The following is a 23249-nucleotide window of genomic DNA, read 5'->3' as shown; positions in this document are numbered from 1 at the left end:
CTAGTACATTCCAAGGAACTTGACAATGAATAGGCCTAATATTTTGTTGAGAAAGTCAATCAAAATAAACGTAAAATTAATAACTAGATTTTAGCTGAAATATTTTAAAATTATAATAATATTTTCCGCGTAATTTTAAAGTTTTATATAATTTATACCGCAGAATAAAGTGTCACTGTTATCAATTAACGAACTTATTATTTGAATTTATTACTAATAATTATTTTAAAATAATAAGTTATATGAAAGAAATGTTTAAAATTTTAAAATTTATGTTAATTTTAGTGTTTAAAATATTCATTTGATAAGTTCGGCGTGACAACGGGTTAAGAAGTGTTTACGTAACAGAAATCGAAAACTGTTGCTTTGTTTACATTATTATTCAATACAAAATGGAAGGAAATTTTTTTATAGGCCTATATATCCAAACGCGCAGCTGCAGCATATAACTGCACTGCGCCTTGCAAAGAGATTACAGTTGCAGGTGACGACACGTGATCTCGATTATTGATCCACGAACCTCGACATTCTTCCTCCCTCTGTATAAATAAGAGAAGACAACAGCAGGCAATCAAATTTGCCGAAACGTTGTTAAGTGAAAATGCATCGCTGTATATTACCTTCTATGCTAGGGAGTAATTGGTGGAGTGTACTAGATTGTCCGCCTCGATTATTCGAACAGAATTTCGGTTTAGGACTATCAGACGATGACTTTCTTCCTCCGAGAATGTATAGAGGATACATTATCAGGCCGAGACGTCAATCCAGTCATCAGGATTCCAGCACTGGCGTATCGGAAGTTATTAACAATAGCGACGAATTCCGGGTGATGACTGACGTCAGCCACTTTGATCCCGAAGAAATTTCGGTTAAAACTATAGACAATTACGTAGTCGTTCACGGAAAACACGAAGAAAAGATGGACCAACACGGCTTCGTCTCTAGGGAATTCACACGAAGATACATCTTGCCCAAAGAGGTTGATCCCGAAAGTGTGACTTCGTCTCTGAATTCGGAAGGTGTGCTAACTGTGCAAGCTCCCAAAAAGTGTCAAGAGTTGCCTAGCAACGAGAGAGTGGTTCCTATAACTGTACAGCAACGTCCCTCTGTTGATGAGACAGAAGAGTAGACTATATTCTAGTAAAATTTATTTGTAACTTTATTTATTTAAATAATTGAGTCGCTATTTGTCATATAATTTATATATTTAGCTTAATTTTAAAAAACTCATTATTTTCATTAAAGTTTAAAAGAAATATTTAGTCTTTTTTTGTGCCATGTCGATATCTAAACATTGCACTTATCAGCGTATGCAAGTTCTTGTATCCATCTGTAATTTGGCCTGCAGAGTCTATATTTATTTAATTATATATTTTACTTCGTAAAAAAGTAATAAATTGAATTAAAAATTATATTTTCTAGAATTACCAGCATAAATTGGTTTTGAACACAACTCAATGCCAAGTAATAATAAGTTACTGAACTGTACTTGAAATTGTTGTGGACCAATATTCTAAATGTTACAAATTATACAAAGATGATTTTAATTTTTGCTTAGTAACTGCATAAATTAGAGTGATTATTTCCAGAGTTATTGATATGTGTATTTTTCTGTATTAAAATATATATCTATACTGTAAACTCCGCTTTATGACCACCGACTTTACAACCCTCGCTTTACGACCGTTGGATTTTGCAACCCTCGCATTTACGCCTGATACAAATTTTCTATTATAATTACATAAGGTACTATAATTTTTTTAGATATCTCTAAGTGACATTAAAAAATTAAAATAAGTTTCTAGAAACTTAACCTCAACTCATGACAGCTTATGGGACAGTACCGCTCGATTTACGACGATTTTTCAAAAATCGATTGGGTCTATAAGCGGAGGATCTTTTGTGTGAACATATATACAGTAAATATAATATAATTTTGCTTGCTGTTAATCTATAGAAGCTATTTTAAAACATAATTAAATGATGAAAATTTAATATGTATTATGTTAGATATGTTTTAAAGTTCGTTGTATGTAAATGTATTATGTGCATATAAATAAACATAATTTAGTAATAATAGTAATGAATTTAATTAGTGCATGTAAATTTAATGGGGGGATGAAAACTTAATGCTTAAATTCACAAGAGAGAGTATGAAAAGTAAGATAAATTATATTATATTTATAGACCTATACGAAATTAAATACGAAATCCCCCTAATAAACTTGAAAAATCAATACATATAAATTGATTTTTCAAGTTTTTAATTAAAGATTTCTTTAAAATTCAATAATAATTTTGAAAAAAAAATTCATAAAATCATAGATAAAACTATTTAAAAACGAATGGAGTGGAATGATGTGATTGTATTGTAAAGATGAACCTCTGCCAGCCAAGAAAGTAAAAAATTTAATTTTAAAAAATTCCTTATATTAATATTATTAAGTAAAGGAAAAGAATGGTATTAATATTCAAACTTATAAAAAAAACAAATAATTAATTCGTAGTTATTTATTAGAACTTCATTATTGAAGAATGTACTTGAAACTGGATGAAAGTGCAAGAGATGAGATGAATTTTGTACAATGGCTATAGCAAATAGAATTGATAGAAGTGTTTAGATAGAAGGACTAGATAGAAAGTTCAGAATCAACAGGCAGAACGGTTTAGGTAGAACGAATGGAAAGCCTGGATAGAAGGACCAAAATGGACATAAGACCTAGACAGAATTGCCCAGATATAATGTGGGCTCAGAACTGATAGATCTAGACAGGACGAGGGCACAGATAGAACGGATATATAAAGTCTGGATTTAAATTTTAGACAACTTAGAAGGTTACTTTGCTCGGAATTCAAACACAGAGGGCCTCAAAATTTAGTTTTTAATATAGCACGAAAGTGCTATATTAAAATAAAATAGCACGAAAGTGAAGTAAATATATTTTTATTTATTTTATTGATTATTTTTGTATATTTTTATGGCTTTCCGAGAAATATAGAGCCATACACTTTTGACTGGATAACGCCTCGTGTTACTTCTCTCAGAAAGGATAAACTTGTGTTTTATACAACTCGAAACAATCAAATAATTTATTGTTTGATATTTGATAATTCGATATAGAATTTTAATACATATATTAAACATTTTCTCCGTTAATGCTAATTTATTGCAAATTTTAAACAAAAATACACACAATTTATAAAGAAAACTATATAAAATTTATTTTCTAGGTAAGATTCAATACTTCGACGTAAGAGGTTGCTTTTCCACTTCCACCGATCATCTTTACTTCAAAATATTGAAACGGGAACTCACTATTATATTCCATCCCTAATATTTCTCACATTACCTACGTCCAAGCTCTTTCTCTTCATTCTTCTATATTTGGTCATTTTAGTTGTTGTTTATTTCCATTTTTGTGTTTATTTTTTAATTTAATTTTATTTTATTATATTGAAACGTCTGCCAAGAAGGAAAGTAGGCGAAGATCGGTTTGAGCAGGGGTCAAAACCGGTCCTTCTTAGTGAAAGTCTGACTCACTTCAACGTGCCCATCTAAGTATAGATAATTTAATTAATAAACTCAGTCAAGGTCATCGAAAGCTGAAAATTTTTCTTCGGATCGGGAGAAAACTTAGGAGTCCTTAGTGGTTCCTACCTCAATAAAATTGTTATTTTTACTAACAGAAATCTTTAAGAGTGCTTTTCTTATTAATAAATGAAAAATATGTATTTCATTTGTTCGGAAGAAAGATGGCCAAAGAGGCCTCGCTTTACCCCGGCCCCATAAAAGCTTTTGATGGCTCTACTCACAAGAGTGATAAAAGTATTCCATCCACTAAGATAAATTCTACGAGTGCTGGTGATCTCCGGGACTTCAATTGTGGATAAGGCGAACTCCTCCATGCAATTCTGCTTTGCATGACAACTGCTAGTTGCGATTGCCTCCGTGGATCTTCAATGGAAACTGTGTACCATATGTCGAGTCTAAATAGATGTGCCAGTTGGCAGTGTCATTTTTACTTTAGGCAAAAGAGGTAAACATATAAAGTCAGCACGTAGTGTAAGTATTTTTTAAATTTAAGCTTGTGTTTTAATTTTTGAGTCACTTTTGGACCGTCCCTGTCCGTTATGTACAATGATGTACAGTACGTTTGACATACTCCGTTTAATTATGTATACAATGGTTTATGGCCTCCTTTGAGATTGAAGAAATGACTTATATGAAAAAATGCTGCAAATATTTTTAACTGATAATTTATTCACACGAGTGTATTATCTCTAAGAATCTGCCATATCCATCCTACTTTTAAGTCATTTTGTCATTAAATAACAAGAAAAAGTTCTTCGTTATATGTCATTCTTCAAATAAAATAGCGTACAAAACTATGTAATAGGCTTACCGACTACAAGGGAATTAGGTTAATACTTAGTGTAGAAGAGCTATCAGACCAAACAGCATTCATTAGTCTGTATTATAGTTTCGAAGAGGCCTCTTAAAGAAGCTTATTAGACTATTTTATTTATCGTTCGTACTGAGAATTATCTTTTTATTACTCATTATCTGTTGATAAAACAAATCAAAAATATTATTTTATATTTTTATTTATTAATTTAATTTTAGTTTTAAATACAGCTACAGTTATAATATGAATAAAACCCGGAAAACTCCATGTGCCAGCGTTGGTGAGGGTGAACCCGCGACCAATTAACAGTGCTCAAAGAATCGAAAGAGTTTAGTTCATAACAATTTTAAAATTTCGTTTTGCGTTAGTGATATATTCGTATTAAATGTTGTGTATAGACGTTATATAGGGGTTTACTGACGTTTATTATTAGAGCTTCTTAGTGAAGGTAGCAGATTGCTCGTAGTTACGGGTTATGTAGCAATGTATTATCATTGGAACATAGGATACGAAATGAAGACATCAACAAAATCATCAACTTTAATGATTTAAATAATACAACAGATGCAGATAAAGTTATATTTTAAGAACTAATTGTAAACATAGAATTTATAATATTACGAAACAAAATTACTCATACATTAATTAATAAGTAATTTAACTGAAAACAATACTATTGTTTGGGAGCTTCTTGTTCTTCCTTCTCCTCAATCGGTGGACCCTTTTGCACGGTTATAGGAATTATTCTCTCGTTAGCTGGCAATTCTTGATTTTTTTTGGGTGCTTCTACGGTTAAGACACCATCGGAGCTGAGAAATGACGATACCTTTTCGGGATCCACGTCTTCGGGTAGGGCATATCTTCGAGTAAATTCTCTGGAGACGAATCCATGTTGATCCATCTTTTCTTCGTGTTTTCCATGAACTACAACATAATTATCCACGGTCTTGACGGTGATCTCTTCGGGAGAAAAGTGACTGACGTCAGTCATGACCCGGAACTTGTTGCGAGTATTGACCACTTCCGATACTCCCGATCTAGAATCTTGAGGGATGCTATGGTGACGTGGTCTGAGATGTTCCCTATAACGCATCGAAGGGAAAAAATCATCGTCAGTCCCTCCTAAACGGTAGTGTTGATCGACTATTCGTTGGGGGTAGTCGCATATGTTCCACATATCCATCAATGAAGGTATGAGAGAACGAGACATTTTTTGCTATCGTGTGACGTTGGAGAGTGTTTTATACACCGCTCCCGAGTGGAGTGTATGTATATATCTGTATGTGTGTGTGTGTATATAGGGAAGGAGAAATCACCTCGAATCATCTTGAATTTCGCGCATGGTTGTATAGAACTGTAGTGGTTGTTATGACTACGCTCGAAGGTGACCGGTTAAGGCTACAAATCGATAGGATAAAAGAATGTTCTAGTGTCATTGATAATGGAATATTTGAGAAATGGAAAAGATTTTTATAAAATTTAAATTGAATAATGCAAAATCAAAATTGTAACAGATGAAATTTACATAATCGTGGATGTAGCGACCTGAAGGAACATAAAACTCGCAAAATGCACTATAGATTTAAATTTTAGTGCATTTAATATTTAATTTACGAGCTGCTTTTGAATGTGAAATTATTATTATTATTTTGAAATTTTCTAATGATTATTAACAAAGGAGAATGTCAGCACAGTAACATGCTTATCGATTTTTGTCATCCTTCAGTAAATGTCAAATGATTATAGATCTTATCTGTTGCTTAAGTCTATTTACTTTTATAAGAGTTGTCAAGGTGTATAACGGAAGATTTTTCAAGTGTAAAAAATTTTTTAGAAGAATATTGGATTAAATTGATGGAGTGTAGCAACGCAACGCAATACATAAGCGATCTCCTAAGGAGGGTCAGTAGGGGGTCAATAGGGCCAGTTTTTCATTGAAAATCCTGTTTCTCTGCAGGCCTTTCTATAAGAAACTGGCCTCTATTTAGGTGTTTAAAATCGGTAAAATGACGCTATTGCTTCGTGCTACTCGCTTTTTGAACTTGATTCGAATTCAAGATAAACTAAACACTGTTAACTTGGCAAGTTTAACAGTGCTCAGTTTATCTTGAATGACACTGTCTTTTGGCAGCAGTAATTTTTAGAATTAAAAAGTAAGTTACGTCATAACTACAGCTTCTAGAGAGTTCGTGGATGTTCTTCGTTTCTATATAAGTAAAGCCACATCAGAAGATTCAATATAACTCGAGTTTGAGACAAACTGTATATTCAAGATGCCTCGCTCTTTGATTCCCGCAATGCTAAACGACTTCTGGCCTATGTGGGACCATTCACAAGGATTCTTCGATTTTAGATTAATGGATGATCCATTTTTCCAACCTGGATACAGAAGATACATCCTAAGCCCTCAACGACGAGCTAGAGAACAAGATTCGAACTCGGCAGTACAAGAGGTTGTTAGTAGTCGCGATCAATTCCGAGTCATGACCGACGTCAGTCACTTCTCTCCGGAGGACCTAACTGTCAAAACTGTGGACAATTGTGTGGTGATACACGGCAAACACGAAGAGAAAGTGGATCAACACGGATTCGTGTCCAGAGAGTTTACACGAAGGTATGTCCTTCCTAAAGGGGTTAACCCCGAGAAGGTGACTTCGTCGCTGAGTGCCGATGGAGTATTGACGGTGGAAGCTCCCAAAAAGTGTGAAGAATTACCTTCTAACGAGAGAATTGTTCCTATAACGGTGAAGAGTGCTCCAGCAGTTACAGAGAAAAAAAAAATTGAGACTTCAAAACAGTAATTTTCCTATCAAAATACAATAAATTTGTAATTTTAAATATAAGTTTAGATAATTTTGTAAATTCTCCAACTATACACATGTAATTTTAATTACTTATATAAATAAATATTTTTAATTTTCTCGAACTTGTTTTATTCTTGAAGCATAACTCTGAAGTTTCCTAACAATGATTATAGTAACCAATGATTATAGTAACCATATTTAATAAATGTTCAAAAATCTTTATTTTGCACAATTTTTTCAAGAAATTTAACATTTTTTATCCATAAATTTTATCTGTATACGCGTAATTTGTAAGTGTTAAGAATATTAAGAACGTTGCTAAATGACAATATGAAACTGAAGTTGAAAGTACATACTTCTTACAATTACATGCCTAAATTTTGCTGATAATTTGCAAAATATAAATTATAATAGTGGGAGAAGTGACAAGACAGACATGATATCAGGTTAGATCGTTACCTTTAAAGGATTTCTATCAGTTCACCTACTTTTTAGTAGGTTGCAACTGGGCCTACGTAAATTAAGCACGAGTGAAAAATGAATTGTTCAGTTTAACGAACTAAAAGTAATTATTAATACTTTATAAGCAATATTATTCATCGTATTGACATGACAAAATTATTAAATTAAATTAAAGAGGTAGGTCTCGTGAATACTCGAGTAACTCAATAATGACGAACTTAATTCATTGTTATAGTGACAGGAATGCCACTATAACAATGAATTAAGGATCATTACACTTAGGATTGGAATTAAACTTGTTATGGCCTAAGCTATAATATATATATTTTTTCCCCTCCACCAAATAATGATACATTTAAAATTAAGGGCCTAAGCTGATGCAACTTATTCAGCTTATGTGCGGAAACTTGTCTAAACGAAGCTATTTTCTGTATTCAAAAGCCTGAAACCTGCTAAACCGGTACGATTCCGGTTTACACAGGCTCCTCTGCACTTCTATCATCACTGTTAAGATAAAAGTGTAGCTAATTGCTTTTAGCATTTATAATTGATTATTAGTAATTTATTTTAAAAAATAGTATTCTATACACCACCTTATACCAACACGATACTACATTTCAGGGCCTATTTTTAAGATTTATAACTATTTGATTCTTATATAAAAATAGCTTCTTATTAGTTACATCTTATCGGGGCCTTAATGTATACGTAAAATCCACACAAAATAGCTTAAAATTATGTAAGAGTTGATACCAAAGGAAGATTTACAACCCAAACTACCTAAAAATAGAATGATTTGTCCATTATTTGAATTAAACTAATCATTTTCAAGGGTCTTCTCCATGGAGTAAGACTATGAAATTCGAATTTAAACGGTAATTTAATTGTTTAAATTCATATTTTAAAGAATAATTTGCGTTAATTAAGTTATTATATGACGTCACTAAATTGAATATTCTGCGTAAAACATAAATGAATAACACGTTGGATATTTATGGATTTCTTATTTTTAAATCTCAAACTTTTAAACTTTTTATAAATTGTAATAAATTACATGTAAAAATAATTATAATAAATTCCCATCACTCAAAGTAGTTAATTTCACCTTGAATAAGTTCCAGATTGTAATGCACAGGACGTCTGCGTGTCTGACCTTGAACAGAGACTGCCGTCATAACAACCGTTAATGCATCTATAATTTTTAGAAAATGTTGGAGATTCTCTACACCCCACTAAATATAGATTTATTGCCGAGTGGTGAAAGATCTTTACCTTAAAAAATGCAGAATAATTTAACAGTTAAATCTTAGTTTGTAGGCACAAATTTTGAAAATTTTTCTATCAAAATTGTCCGTTAATGAGCATTCTGTGATGAATGATGAGATGACAAACTCCTTACTTATACAGGAAAGCCCAAAAATCAACTAACCGAAACTTAGTTTATGATTCATATTCGGAAACAAACACGATTAACTATCTTTCGGGCCACTCTGTATATAATAAATAAATGTATTACATTGTTATTTTTTAAATTGAATTCCTAAAAATATGTTGTTAAAACAACAAACCAATATTTATACTGATCTCGAGTGTCAAATGATGTTCATACAGTAAAACCTGTTCAAAACGGAACCTGAATAAAGCGGAAACTTGTCTAAACGAAGCTATTTTCTGTATTCAAAAGCCTGAAACCTGCTAAACCGGTACGATTCCGGTTTACACAGGTTTTACCGTAATTAGTTTTTAAGGTCAAACCGATTTCTTTTGTAACGAAATTTCATTATGCAATACAATACAGAAAATATACATATCACGTGAGATACTTGATAGTAATACAATACTAAGATGATGACGTGGTATGTGTATTTTTAAAATTAAATATAATTATTATTAATATTTTTATATACAGTGAAACGTCCAAACAAGGGCCGCTGACGAGAACACATAAATGGCCGTTGTTTGGAAGTGTTTTGTATGCATTTAAAAAAGATGGCTGCCGTTTATAGGCGATCGTTATTGGAAATTCGACAGTAATGAAGTGCATAAAAGAATTTTTCCGGTATAACGACGTATTGTATTGTCTGTTACGTAACAAGGACACAACCCTATTGCTTTCAGATAGGCTACAAGTAATATCTTTTATAACGGTCGAGCGATCCGCAGCTTCAATAAATAATGTTTTTGAAAGGAAGTAGAAGAAAGATAAGCATCTTATTCATCAAATATAATACTTTCTATAGAAATATTCGACAGTACTTGTATAAAAATTGTATATTTGATTCATTGTTAACGTTAAAAATTCATTATGAAGTCTTCATCAATGTACCGTACAGCGTGGTGGCCAAAAAATAGCTTCCAAATAGGGGTTCTTATTGTTTCGGGTGCAATACTGAAAGTAATCATGCCGACCTCTAAACAACGAGTGGAGTTTGTTTTCATTGAAGACATTTAATGTTTTCTTAAATTTCTCTAAGATATTGCCGACAGCTGATGTGAAAACTCCGGAAAGTCTGAGTGGCGAGGATGGAATTCCTGTGCAGCTTGTCGTGTTTTTCTGTGATTGTCCTCACACAGTAAAACAAGCTCCATTCGTTGTTCAGGGGTCGACATGATTACTTCCGGTCATTATTAAACCTGAAACAATAAGAACAGTAAATACCCCCATTTGGCCAGCGATTTTTTGTCACGCTCTAATCTGAAGAAGATTTTATATTGGAGAGAGTCTTTTAGAGTTGTAGATTTATATAAATCTCACCTTTTTTTTCCTCAACTGTTATTGAGAAAAAGAAAGGTCAAATGAACCGAGATATACTGTACAGTTGGTGACACTTCGTTATCTGTTTTTCCCCAAAATTAGCTTGTTTAAAGTACCGTACATTTTTATAGAACTTGTAATAAAATTTAATTATATTTTTTTTTTTACATATACGCTAAATGTATACAGTTATTTAACTTACATACTCCCTTTTTTCAAAGGGAGTATTGTAAGTTATATAAGTGTGTACGGGTTAAATAAGGCCTTCCAGTTAAATAAAAAGTTTTTCCCGTTTTATTTAAAGTATACTTTATTAAGTTTTAGCATATATTTCTTATTTTTAAAGTATTTCTCGAATAATCGTTTAGTTTTAAGCGTGTAGGCTATAAAATGTTAAACTGTAAAACTGTAAGTTTTACAGTTTAACGTCATGCAATATCGTTTATGTTTACATTTCTTTGATGTATCACGTGTTTAGCTTTGGATCACTTCCAACACTCGAAAGACTGTTGTCGTTGAAGGACATACAACCTTTTTTTATTTATAGTAACTTCATTAAGTGTTCTTTAAGCAGATTCTATCAACACATTCTTACACGTGGATGCTTTTTTTACACATTTACCTGTTACCTTAGCATTAATAATAAAAAAAATTCGTGTGAAAAAATTTTCAATTTATAGAAACAAAACAGTTTACAGTTATTAAAAGTCTTTTATTACGTTAACAAATATAGAAAAATTACATAATTTACAACATTATTAGTTCTTTTATACAGTGAACACTAAATTATTCTTCAAAAGATTAAAGAAATTATTTCTTGGAAGCATCTTCCTCTACCTTTTCGGTGACTGCAGGAGCCTTCTGCACGGTTATAGGAACAACTCTCTCGTTAGGAGGTAACTCTTCACACTTCTTGGGAGCTTCCACCGTCAACACTCCATCGGCACTCAGCGACGAGGTCACCTTCTCGGGATCGACCCCCTTAGGAAGGACGTACCTTCGTGTAAACTCTCTGGACACGAATCCATGTTGATCCACTTTCTCTTCGTGTTTGCCGTGTATCATTATGCAATTGTCCACAGTTTTGACAGTTATGTCCTCCGGAGAGAAGTGGCTGACGTCGGTCATGACCCGGAATTGATCTTTGGTGTTTATGACCTCCGACACACCGGAAGTAGAATCTTGACGACTCGTCTGACGTCGGGGCCTTACGAGGTAACCGTGATACAACCTCGGAGGGAAGAAATCGTCATCTGTAAGACCCAAACCGAAGTGTTGATCGAATAAACGACGTGGATAATCCCACATGGACCACCAACTGTCGCCAAGAAGAGCTGGTACCAGAGAACGAGACATTTTGATTTCAACGTTTTATAAGAGCAGAGAAATTTGATAACAAATTCTCTTTATCTGTGAGTTTGAAGCGAATAACTCTGCGATCGGTATTTTATAGGGAAGAGGAAAGTTCTCGATCTTTCATCATTTCTGCGCATGACTCGACAACTCCCGCGCTGTTAGAAAAAGTGACCTTGACTTCTAACTAGAAGGTTCTCATGAAAATTTGCCAACTATTCATCTAGTAATTTTAAGTAATTCGCTTCGTTAATTAATCCTTAATTAGTCACAATAATTCTACAAATATAAAAAACAATAATTTACTATCAAAACTTATAATTTGTTTCGTTTTATATAGTTTATTATTAATTATTAACACGTGTAAGAGCTTTAGGAGCTGTACAACTGCCAATTAAAGGTGCATGACTCATTAAAGTAATTTCTAGAATCCTGAAAATGGTGTGAATTACGTGTCAATCGCACCTATCAGGAAAACACAACCGATAATTATGTGGTGATGTACGTAAACTGTGACTAAAACTGCATGGTACGGCGCAAAACCAGGGACAATTGAATAATTTCTTGTTGATACAAACAATTTCAATTAGTTTTAAATGGGATAAAGCAATTTGCCCTTATGTTTACATGTTTACATCTGCCTTTCGAGAAGATTTCTGTAAGAAAAACTTTCTATTTAAACGTAGAATTGTAAAAATAACCCGGAAAACTAACTCAAAAGTAGAAAGTTGGTAATACACAGTAAACGCAAAGAGATGTACAGTACAGTAGCTGTATTGTTAATTTGCAAGGTTAATGGGTCAATACACTTGAGAGCTCATACGGGAGTTATACCTATATGTGTGGGCTCTCAAAAAAATGCTCCATCACTAAGTTTTGGTAATGTGTTAATATATGAAACACCCACAAATATATGAAGAACGAGCAATTATAAATTGTGACATCGTCACAATGCCCGGCTGCAATTTTTAATCGTATTTTTAATTTATTTAATATAAGATATATGCTCTTCATCTCAAATTAATACTGTAGGGCCTACTGTCTTGCCCCTGTACATCATACATTTCTTTTAACAATAGAGTCATGCCTGTCATCTATTAACTGCTTTCAGGGGAAATATTTTGATATGAAATAACGTGATTTTCGGTTTATATCAGAAGTTTGTATATAGTTAATCAGGGTCTTCTACCCCTAATGTTTCCACATCTGGTGTTGGCTTTCATTTATCTACTACGTCTATTCTCGAGATTAAGGAAAGACAGACAATGGACGGACGACAGTGGGAATTTATGTCTACAATTTTTTTTCAAATTTATCATCATGCGAGAGATTAGCCATTGACTTATCAAGTCCAATCAATATTTAAGCTACAGAATGTAGATAATCTTTGAAAATAAAATGAATTTTTCAAATTTTTTGACATTGGGAATCATTTATAGATCAATGTTTTTAGGGTCTGAATCTTATACAAACGCATAATCAGGTGCAAAAGTATACCTAACTCATAAGAAAACATAGAAATGTAAGTAAAGCATTCACGTTATGATCCGAACAAAAGGTTACCTATTTACAGGATGAGGAATATAAATATTTCTATATTTTTTTGGTGTAGAAATAAAGTAAATTGAATTATTTACTTAACTCAAAAGGTAAATTTATATATATGAGATGCATGTTTTTGTGTATATAGTGGTTTTAAATCGACTTCTTTGCAAAGGCAAATGTTGACCTTTGGAAATAGGAAAATTGAATTGACTTAGATGAATATGTCAACGTTTATATTTACATATATATCTATATATTTCTATAATATTGATTTAATTAATTTTTTTTCTCCTCTAATAGAAAATCCTATTCAGACCCTTTACTCTGTACATATTTAATACAAAATAAATATAAATTTTTTAAAATTTATATAAAAAGTTTTAATAAAAATCGGCTTTACGACTACAACTTTTATGATTGTTATAAATTTCTTATTATAATTGTAGAAAATGTTATATTTTTATTGGCCATATTTCTAGGCCAATAAAAATATAACATTTTTATTGGCCTAGAAATATAGGGTATTATATTGTTAAAATATGTTATTCCCGGGTATGTAGTCTCGATTTATAATACCGAGCTTATGAAAAATAGAACCGCTCGCTTTACGACTGTTCTCCAAAAACCAACGGTAAAAGCGTTAAAAAGGGGATTTATTGTGTACAAAAGGAAATCCAAAACGAATAAAAGTGAAAATAATGGTTTTGATAACTTGAAACCGTGTCGTATTTCTATTATTGTTTCTAACACACGATGCAGTGTAATGCAGCGACCACTTGGCTTATTTTCATCTTCATTTCAGTTGAGATTTCTATAAAAACCAGAAAACATGCGTTTTATCAACAATAACTTGCGATAGTTGGATGTGTTCCAGATGAAACATTTAAACAGTGAAAAATTTGTGTGGAAGTTGCTGCATTGTAGAATTAATGCTGCAGTTTTATTCGAGGTATTCCTTTATTTTGATTCTTTTTTTTTTCATCTTTATTTCAGTTCAACTGAAATAAAGATGAAAATAAGCCAAGTGGTCGCTGGATTACACTGCATCGTGTGTTAGAAACAAAAATAATGGATTATATTTTCGAAATCTGGTTATATTTTTATCAATTTACAGGAATTTTTTTCTTTTTAAGGGAATGACAGTGGCCATTTCTTGAATCAAAATAAAGGAATGCCTCGAATAAAACTGTAGCATTAATTCTGCAATGCAGCAATTTCCACACAAACTTTTCACTGTTTAAATGTTTCATCTGGAACACATCCAACTATCTCAAGTTATTGTTGATAAAACGCATGTTTTCTGGTTTTTATAGAAATCTCATCAGCGAATTAGCGAATTAGGATTTAGATCTTGTAAAACATTCAGAAATCATCATTACACGATTTTATCAATCTATAAGTTATGAATTACTTCACTTTTTAAGCTTTTGTAAAAATTCTAGAAATAAATAAAACTGTTATTCCTGCATTTGAAGAAGAAAAAAAATTCAGACGATTTAAATTTATTACATGGCTTTTATTAATTTAATAAATTATAGAAAAATATATAATTTACATCATCAGTTGGCTCTCGTTGTATTCGGTACACACTAAGTTAAATTTGTGAGTTAATGATACAAAGTATTATTTAGATGTAGCTTCTGCTTTCTCTGTTACTGCAGGAGCCTTCTGTGTAGTTATAGGTACAACTCTCTCGTTAGAACGCAATTCTTCACACTTCTTGGAAACTTCCACCGTCAACTCTCCATCGGCACTCAGCGACGATGTTACCTTCTCGGAGTCAACCCCGTTAGGAAGGACATACCTTCGTGTAAACTCTCTGGAGACGAATCCGTGTTGATCCACTTTCTCCTCGTGCTTTCCGTGTATCACCACATAATTGTCTACGGTTTTGACAGTTATGTCCTCCGGAGAGAAGTGACTGACGTCGGTCATGACTTGGAACCGGTCTTTGGTGTTCATAACCTCCGACACGCCGGAAGTAGAATCTTGACGACTGGTCTGACGTCGGGGCCGTACGAGGTAACCGCGATACAACCTGGGAGGGAAGAAATCGTCGTCCGTCAGTCCTAAAGCGAAGTGTTGATCGAATAATCGTCGTGGATAATCCCACGTGTCGCCCAGTAAAGCGGGTAACAGCAATCGAGACATTTTAACTTGTGAAAACAAATCACTTTATGGCGACAACTTCTCGTATTTGAATTAAATGTGACGCCATTGATTCTTAACAGGGGGGCCGCGGTCCCCTGGGGGTCCGTAAGAAGTTTGCCGGGGGCCGCCAAATTATGCAAAATTTCCTTCAGAATATAATAAAAAGAAAATTGATGTATAACCGAATATCGTACTGAAAAATGAAATAAGAAAGATAAAATTTTCCTATTTAGTTTTTTTATTTCTTCCTACATACAACTTTGTTAGTACAGAAGAAATAAATGCAAATATGCTACTTACACCGCAGTATTTACTTCTTTTATTCCAAAGCAATTCTAAGAAACTATTAATGCTTGCAATTTTAAAAATAATTAGGAAAAATAGTAGTCTTTGAAAATTTAAATATTTTTGCAAAAGATATGCAAAATCTTTACAAGTTGTGGGTGTTTTAGTTTTAGCATCGACATTGGATCGATTTAGTGACATGTTTCTTATTTTATTTTTTGTTAAAAATTAATGAGTTTTCATGTTTAATTGTGAAGTTTGAATGTTATTTAAATAGATAATGAAATAATAAAGTTATGATTTACATTTATTATATAAAAAATAAAGCAATAATAAAAAAGTCAATTTATTATAGATAATTTAACAAATATAAATTATTATTAAAAAAATGGGGTCACAAAAATATTATGAAATATTTGGTGGGCCGCGAGTATAAAAAAAGATTAAGAACCACTGGTGTACGCTACTGATATTTATAGAGAACTTTCTCGATCATTCTCTCTTTATCACTCGTGACTCAACTGTGTTGTGACTGTAAAATGACCTTGATAAGTTGTCTGCGTCCAACTCGAATTGTTGTTATCTTCAGATAAGTATTATCATTTTATGAAAATTTATCCTGCAATTAATGTTTCGCCACAATAAAATGAAGTAAAACGATTGGAGACACTTGAGGCCTACGAATAGGCTTAAATGAATTTACCTGCTTCTATCTTAAGTTAACTTCTAATTCAGTAATTAACAGAATAAACTAAATTATAAAAAAAATTATAATGCGTGTTTTTAAAATAAAGTAGGACATAAATGTATGAAGTGAAAATAATTGACTGGCACATCGCCATTACGGCAACTACCAACAGATGATGTGTGTGGTATTTCCGGAACGTTCGAGGCCATTCATTGCCTATAAATTAGGGAAGAGTTAAGGTAAAAGAATCAAGAACAAGTAGATTGTTAAGAACTTTCAAGACTTGTAGTGCTTATGAAACTTAGATGAAACTTTGATTCCCACTCTACCAATTAATGACTGCTGAGGACTTATGGAGCGTCTATCTCGACTTATCGACTTATTAGTTTGATAGATGATAAATGTGTGGCATCAATATGCCACAAGAAACAATCATTCGACCTCAAACACACCTTGAATAGTGTTTCCACTCTCCACGCGCACAGGTAGGTGGGAAAGTGGATGGATACGAAATTTATGCTTTCGTTTTTCCATGATTGTTTCGTGATGATCAGACGTAACGGATCAGATAGCAAGAGAAACGAGATTGGATGGAAGAAGCGATCTGTTTAAAATTTAAAAGGAACATCCCATTCATTCTAAGATAAAGATTTTTTTTATTTCGTTTATAATTCAACAGATGGCAGCGTCGTTCAGCGTTATTACCAAGGTCTAGACAGACCTTGGTTACTACTGTAAATATCCACTCTCATGTAGAAGAATGACACGTGATCGATATACATGTAGTTTGTACATATTTTCTCAGAAGCAATGAATAGTTTATAAAATATGATTTTGGAGCTCCATAAATTTGAGGTTTAGGTCAAATAGGCTCGGTGATCGTCTATAATATGTAACTTACTCGTTCTGGAGAACAAAATGATCAAGAGCGAGAACGACAAACTTTTGCCTGTTGTTTACACGAAAATTGATATTTGGATCAGGAAAAACACTAAGAGGAAAGGCCAATTGTTGGATAATTTCTTTAAAGTTTTGTAAGGTGGCCGACTTCCAGGGGAAAACAGTTAATCACGCGTCAGGAAAACCTAGAGTCGAAATCGTATGTGGGTGGTGGCGGTAGGAGACAAAGATGACAAGTGTCTTACACAAAATCGTTTATTCTAACAACTAAGTTAACTTACATCAGTGGCGTAGCGTGGAAATCAGCCGCCCGGGGCGGAGGAAAATTTTGCCGCCCCCTTATTTAGGTATCTCAATTTAAAAGACTAAAATATACAGTACAGTAATTCTAAAGAACATTTCGGCAAGAACAATCATCATTATTGTGTATTGTACAGGTTACAAATAAAAAAGTCATGTATATATGTTTTGCAATATGATAATCACACATTTTTATTACAAAAATTTTTACAAGATATTATTATTTATTGTGAAATTTTTCCGCCCCCTAAAAGTGCCGCCCCTGCCGCCCCCACTACGCTACGCCACTGACTTACATATTATCGAGGTACAACACGATCTAGATCGTTATGGTAATGTTGGTATGGTGACGTTTGGAACGTTCCGGGCTTCTTAGGTCGATTTCGGAGAGACACTTTTCTTGTGGCACCGGTGTATGAATGGATGGGGTCCTGTCGTAGCGGATGAGGAGTTCTGTCGGCTGCTGTAGACTGAAGAGTTGGTTTCACGGGATCTTCGGACAGTCTTGACTGGAGAGAAACCGCCTTCGACCTTGAGATCCGGGGGTTTTATAAGATTTTCCCGAAACCCGAGACCGATCCGGGTCGAGAGGGGTTGACGGAGCCTTTGAAGTCCGCGCTCGTATTCTACGCCATTATGGCTCTCCCTTTGACGTTTTGTCCCCAAGCTGTCTGCCAGATGTCTCTGCAGCTATTTACCTGCTCCTTAATAATAGAGTTTTGTTTCCCGATTCCGACGCTAGTATGCGAGCACCTAGACAAAGCTCCTTCTCTCTCGGTTGACATCCCAATCCGTTGTTCGTCATCGAGTCGCGTTTGTTTTAAGATAAGTTTTAAGAAAGTTTCCTTTGTGTCTGGTCTATCTCCGATATAATTTCTTGTTCCGGTTTAACCTTCGCTATTTCTCGACTTCGGAACTTCATAATTGTTTGTAATTTCGATGGGTTTTTACAACCCTCACAGTTTCGACAACAGCTCAGTTTTTCAGTCAAAACGAAGGATTAATTAATTGCCCACCATTAAGAACAAAATTTACGAGAGAAGTCTAAAAAGGAATTAAAGAATTAAAGCGTTTGCGAAACGGAAACGGTAATCTTCATAGAATATCCAAAAGAAAACTGCTTTTATAAATTCTCCGACAAATTATGAAGACTTAATTCGTTCCTAATGGAAATATATCTCAGCCATTATATAGAATTTTCAGCGACTATTTGATGATATGAACAAATCTATATTAATATAAATAATGCTAACACGAATGAACTGCAAAAATAAATATATTTAACTGTTAGCCTGCGAGGCAACTTTCCAGCAAACATCTAATACTCTCAATTAGGGTTTCTCAAACGGGAACCCGGGATCCCGATTGTTTTTTTAACCCGGGAAATTCCGCAAATTTCTTAACACAAAATAAGAAAAAAGTGAATTTTTAAGGTTGAGGAAATTTTGCAAATAGAAAGTATAATTAACTCATAAACTGTCAGAATACATTTGTATTTATTAATTTTAAACCTACTTATTAGTTTTTTAAATTGTTGCTCGTTATGGCATGTCACAAATAGTCAATAATCAATATGTAGCTTATTTGTGGCAGGATTGAATATTCTTTACTTGCCAGAATCTGTAATATCTGGAATAATTGTGCTTACCCTGTCTTAATTTTTAACCATACCCAGCAGCTTCAATAACTGCGTAACGCCAAGTTGTGCAAATTGGGCCAGGATACAAACGAGTACCAAGTCTGCAAGTATGACGTTTTTCTTCATAAATCCGATTATTAAAGGCAAACGAACTGCCGAATTATTGGGCTATAAGCCTGATGTTTCTATTAAAGCAGCGTAGACAAATCAAAAATACTAGAGAATGAAAGAAGTACTACAATCTCGAAAACGAACTGAAAATCTTCTAGGCTACAGGTGAAAAAACACGTCATCTGTCTTTTAAATGCATTAAAGACGATTCCACCCTCATCAATTGAATCGGAAAGGGCATTCTTGGTAGCAGGCTTTTCATTAATTAAGAACCAGATCGAGTGATTGGAGTGTTTACCATCTTTGCTTTTTAAAATCTTATTTAAAAAATTTACAATCATATTTTGTATTACGTTTTATTTAAAAATGAAAATTACTTTTTAAGTTAGAAGTTTGATCTAAGTTCATTTTTTCCCCAACTCAGTTCAAAGGCTTTTTGTTGTTGTTGTATGCAGTTTCCAGCAAACTTTAATAAATTTTTTCTATTTATAAAAATTTCTACGTAATTCAAAGGTAACTTTTAATAAATATCTTACACAGCATTATTAATATGATTTAGAGGTTGTGGAACGTATTAAATTACTTTAAAAAATAAAAAAATAATTATACCATTTGGTTTCATGATATTTTGTATATCTTAAAAATAATTCGTTCTATCCCGGGATAAAACGGAAGTTCAGCTTTATCCCGGAATCCCACGACAAGCAAAAAGGGAAATGAGAAACCCTTCTCTCAATAGTATCAGAGAAGATGCAATAAGTTTTAGGTTCGTAATTCTGTTAAAATGAGATTCTTATTGAATTTTGTAATCTTTCAGGTAGTAAAATCGCTTGTTCCATTTGATTGAAGGCTAATCAGCGTTTATACAAAAAAATTAATTACCTTTGTAACATTAAATCCTTCGTTCATTTAAGAAACGTAACACATTTCGGAAGTCGAATCGATTGCCTAAGTGTAAAATTCAGTGCTTTTGTTTATTTTTCATAATTAGGCAGAATTTACCGTCACAAAAATTATTTAATTTTGCAATATGTGATTGAATGCGTGGCGTTCGTAATATTTGTCGTACTTTCAAATTGTTTCTCTATAAATTGTAATACTTTAAAGAAAATACAAATCATTCAATAATTTAAAAATTATGTAATTTCTACAGCAGGGGTTTGTTTCGAACTCAAAAGCAGCAAAAAGCCAATCAAGTACTTTACATTATACTGTACGTCAGACGCGGGTCGTATTCATTATTCGGTAAATCAAAACATAGGCCTACCGTAATTTAAAAAAGGCTCTGACAAAGTGCGGGCCTGATATGGAGCCTAAACGGGCCCCGTACTAGAGAATCTGCCGTTAAGTTTAATATCACTTTAGTTTAAAGGTCGTTTTATTCTTTTATATTATTTTTCTAAAGTATTATTTATTTAGAATAAACTAAATAATAATACTTTTACTACGAAATTTATCGATAAACCGAGCATTATCGTCGCATGTCGACCTAGAAAGCGCTAGAACTTTCTAGCAACGCATCCAGGTCACTTTTATCGACGACGTCACGCCTCACAACGAACGCTCTGCTGCTCATGCGCACACTTGCCAGAATGTTCGAGAACTTTCCGCTCTCCTTTAAGTACCGGTGACGGCGAGGGGCGAGCCAAATCTTGTCTGTGACTACCAAGATTTATGCGAAAATGGCCGGACTGCTGCTACCCGCTTTACTGGGCGACACGTGGGATTATCCGCGACGATTATTCGATCAACACTTCGCTTTAGGACTGACGGACGACGATTTCTTCCCTCCCAGGTTGTATCGCGGTTACCTCGTACGGCCCCGACGTCAGACCAGTCGTCAAGATTCTACTTCCGGCGTGTCGGAGGTTATGAACACCAAAGATCGGTTCCAAGTCATGACCGATGTCAGTCACTTCTCTCCGGAGGACATAACTGTCAAAACCGTAGACAATTGCGTGGTGATACACGGAAAACACGAGGAGAAAGTGGATCAACACGGGTTCGTGTCCAGGGAGTTCACTCGGAGATATGTCCTTCCTAAGGAGGTTGACCCCGAGAAGGTGACCTCGTCGCTGAGTGCCGATGGAGTGTTGACGGTGGAAGCTCCCAAGAAGTGTGAAGAGTTACCTCCTAACGAGAGAGTTGTTCCTATAACCGTGCAGAAGACTCCTGCAGTGACGGAGACTGAGAAAACAGAAGAGAGCCCCAAAGAGTAATTTTTCCTGGTTTATTGTAAAATCCCTTAATTTATTATGTTATTAGCCTATAGTAGGCCTTCTAAACTGTATATTATGTGATTATTTTCTACGTTTTCTTCAATTTAATAAAAGGCATTAATTAATTAATTGGAACTCTTGTGTGTCATTTAATTTTTCTGTATTTTCGTTTTGATTTAAAACTTTGTCGATTTCTGTCGAAAGCTCTTAAGTACGAAGTGAAATTAGTCCTAAATGACGATGAATAAAATATTTTAATTGGTGTTGTTTCGGTAATTTTAGCACTACGACATATCGACATATATGAATATTTTTATATGTGAATATTATATTTCGATACTTTTATCTTTCATCACTAAGAACATGTACTTTTATCTTTCATCACTAAGAACATGTACTTTTATCTTAAACATTAACTTTTTACCAACATAAAACAGTCGAAGTACGAACTAGGCTGAAAATGACAATGAATTATACCTTGTGTTCGAGGGATGTCAGCTTATTCATCCCATCTTTGATAGAATTCGTTTTATTTGCACTCAATTTACGTAAAAATTATTATATTGTCCTGTTTTTATTTAATAGCTTATCTTTGTTGCTGTTTACTAAATTGAATTTCACAGTAAAGTACTCGGAAACTCTAAATTATAAAAGCCAAACACAAATTAAATAGCTTAATTTTTACAATATCAACTTAAAATGGATAAAAACATTATTAAATACTTATTATTTATTCGTGTATATCAGGGGTGGCCAACTTTTGTGTACATAAGATCTACTTTTTATCTTAAAAATGTGTCGCGATCGACTTGTTGTCATTGGCATAGTCTAAATGGAGAGGGGGAGGTGTCAAATACATACTATGTTTATACACTGTGTTTAGAGGTTTTGATACCGGGATCCCGGGATCCCGACCACTTTTTGGTCCCGAAATTTTCGGGATTAAGTTTTCCTGATCCCGAGATTTTCGGGATTGACATCATTTTAAAAAGGTTGCAGAATAGACTGCATGAAGCGAAACTTCAGTGCCAGTGCTCTTAAAATGATAGGCAAGCAATTCTGTTAATATAAAACTTCTTATATTTTGAACTAAAATGATAGGCAAGCACTTCTCACTGGGTTACCTGGTAATATAGGCCTACTTCATTTTTGTATTTTTGAATTTTCGCGGGCGCCAATCGATTTTCTGGCGCAGTCGAGAGCACTTTTGGTTGGCTGTAGAGTTCTAACATGACCCTTCAAAAATTCTAATAAGTCATTTAATGGAGGAATATCATCACCCTAAGTGAGCGCTTCCACCAACCTCTGGTTGTTGCAGCATATATGTGCAACAAATTGAGAAGCAGACTTGGTGATGAGACACTGGATGCGTTGTTATTTCTCAGATCATATTTTCGCAATTCAAATTAGAATATTCCTATTAGATTAGTTTTCTTTATATTTAAGAAAAATGTGACTGATTAATATTATTTTGAAATATTTTTGCTAAGAAACTTTACTACCTACTTACTAGGTTGTTACATGAAAGTCGTCTATTTAGTCGATGTTAAGAGAGATTTTTGTGAATTTTCAACGTCTATTTGCATAGTTTGTTACATAAAGGATTTTTTCAATTTATGTAAGTTTAAAGA

General features: G+C 33.5%; 6 protein-coding genes across 6 annotated transcripts; 3 read left to right on the top strand and 3 right to left on the bottom strand.

Moving 5' to 3' along the window:
- Positions 1 to 422: 422 nt before the first annotated feature.
- On the top strand, positions 423 to 1258 carry LOC136970092 (alpha-crystallin A chain-like). Its single transcript, XM_067264468.1, has one exon. It carries the CDS (start codon positions 602 to 604, stop codon positions 1127 to 1129), a length of 528 nt encoding a protein of 175 aa, XP_067120569.1. The 5' UTR covers positions 423 to 601; the 3' UTR covers positions 1130 to 1258.
- Positions 1259 to 4924: 3666 nt separating this feature from the next.
- LOC136970091 (alpha-crystallin A chain-like) lies at positions 4925 to 5761 on the bottom strand. The gene has a single exon (XM_067264467.1). The coding sequence runs from the start codon at positions 5614 to 5616 to the stop codon at positions 5080 to 5082; it is 537 nt and encodes a 178-aa protein (XP_067120568.1). The 5' UTR covers positions 5617 to 5761; the 3' UTR covers positions 4925 to 5079.
- Positions 5762 to 6679: 918 nt separating this feature from the next.
- Positions 6680 to 7207, top strand: LOC136970218 (alpha-crystallin A chain-like). Its single transcript, XM_067264646.1, has one exon. The coding sequence runs from the start codon at positions 6680 to 6682 to the stop codon at positions 7205 to 7207; it is 528 nt and encodes a 175-aa protein (XP_067120747.1).
- Positions 7208 to 11118: 3911 nt separating this feature from the next.
- Positions 11119 to 11901, bottom strand: LOC136970087 (protein lethal(2)essential for life-like). The gene has a single exon (XM_067264464.1). It carries the CDS (start codon positions 11781 to 11783, stop codon positions 11238 to 11240), a length of 546 nt encoding a protein of 181 aa, XP_067120565.1. The 5' UTR covers positions 11784 to 11901; the 3' UTR covers positions 11119 to 11237.
- Positions 11902 to 14843: 2942 nt separating this feature from the next.
- On the bottom strand, positions 14844 to 15592 carry LOC136970089 (alpha-crystallin A chain-like). The gene has a single exon (XM_067264466.1). It carries the CDS (start codon positions 15474 to 15476, stop codon positions 14949 to 14951), a length of 528 nt encoding a protein of 175 aa, XP_067120567.1. The 5' UTR covers positions 15477 to 15592; the 3' UTR covers positions 14844 to 14948.
- A 5407-nt stretch (positions 15593 to 20999) lies between these two features.
- Positions 21000 to 21747, top strand: LOC136970088 (alpha-crystallin B chain-like). The gene has a single exon (XM_067264465.1). The coding sequence runs from the start codon at positions 21082 to 21084 to the stop codon at positions 21616 to 21618; it is 537 nt and encodes a 178-aa protein (XP_067120566.1). The 5' UTR covers positions 21000 to 21081; the 3' UTR covers positions 21619 to 21747.
- Positions 21748 to 23249: the final 1502 nt, after the last annotated feature.

Source organism: Centruroides vittatus, unplaced genomic scaffold (assembly GCF_030686945.1).
Source record: "Centruroides vittatus isolate TY-2023 unplaced genomic scaffold, ASM3068694v2 contig_19, whole genome shotgun sequence".
NCBI classification, from domain to species: domain Eukaryota; kingdom Metazoa; phylum Arthropoda; class Arachnida; order Scorpiones; family Buthidae; genus Centruroides; species Centruroides vittatus.
This window is presented reverse-complemented; position numbering and strand designations above follow the sequence as displayed.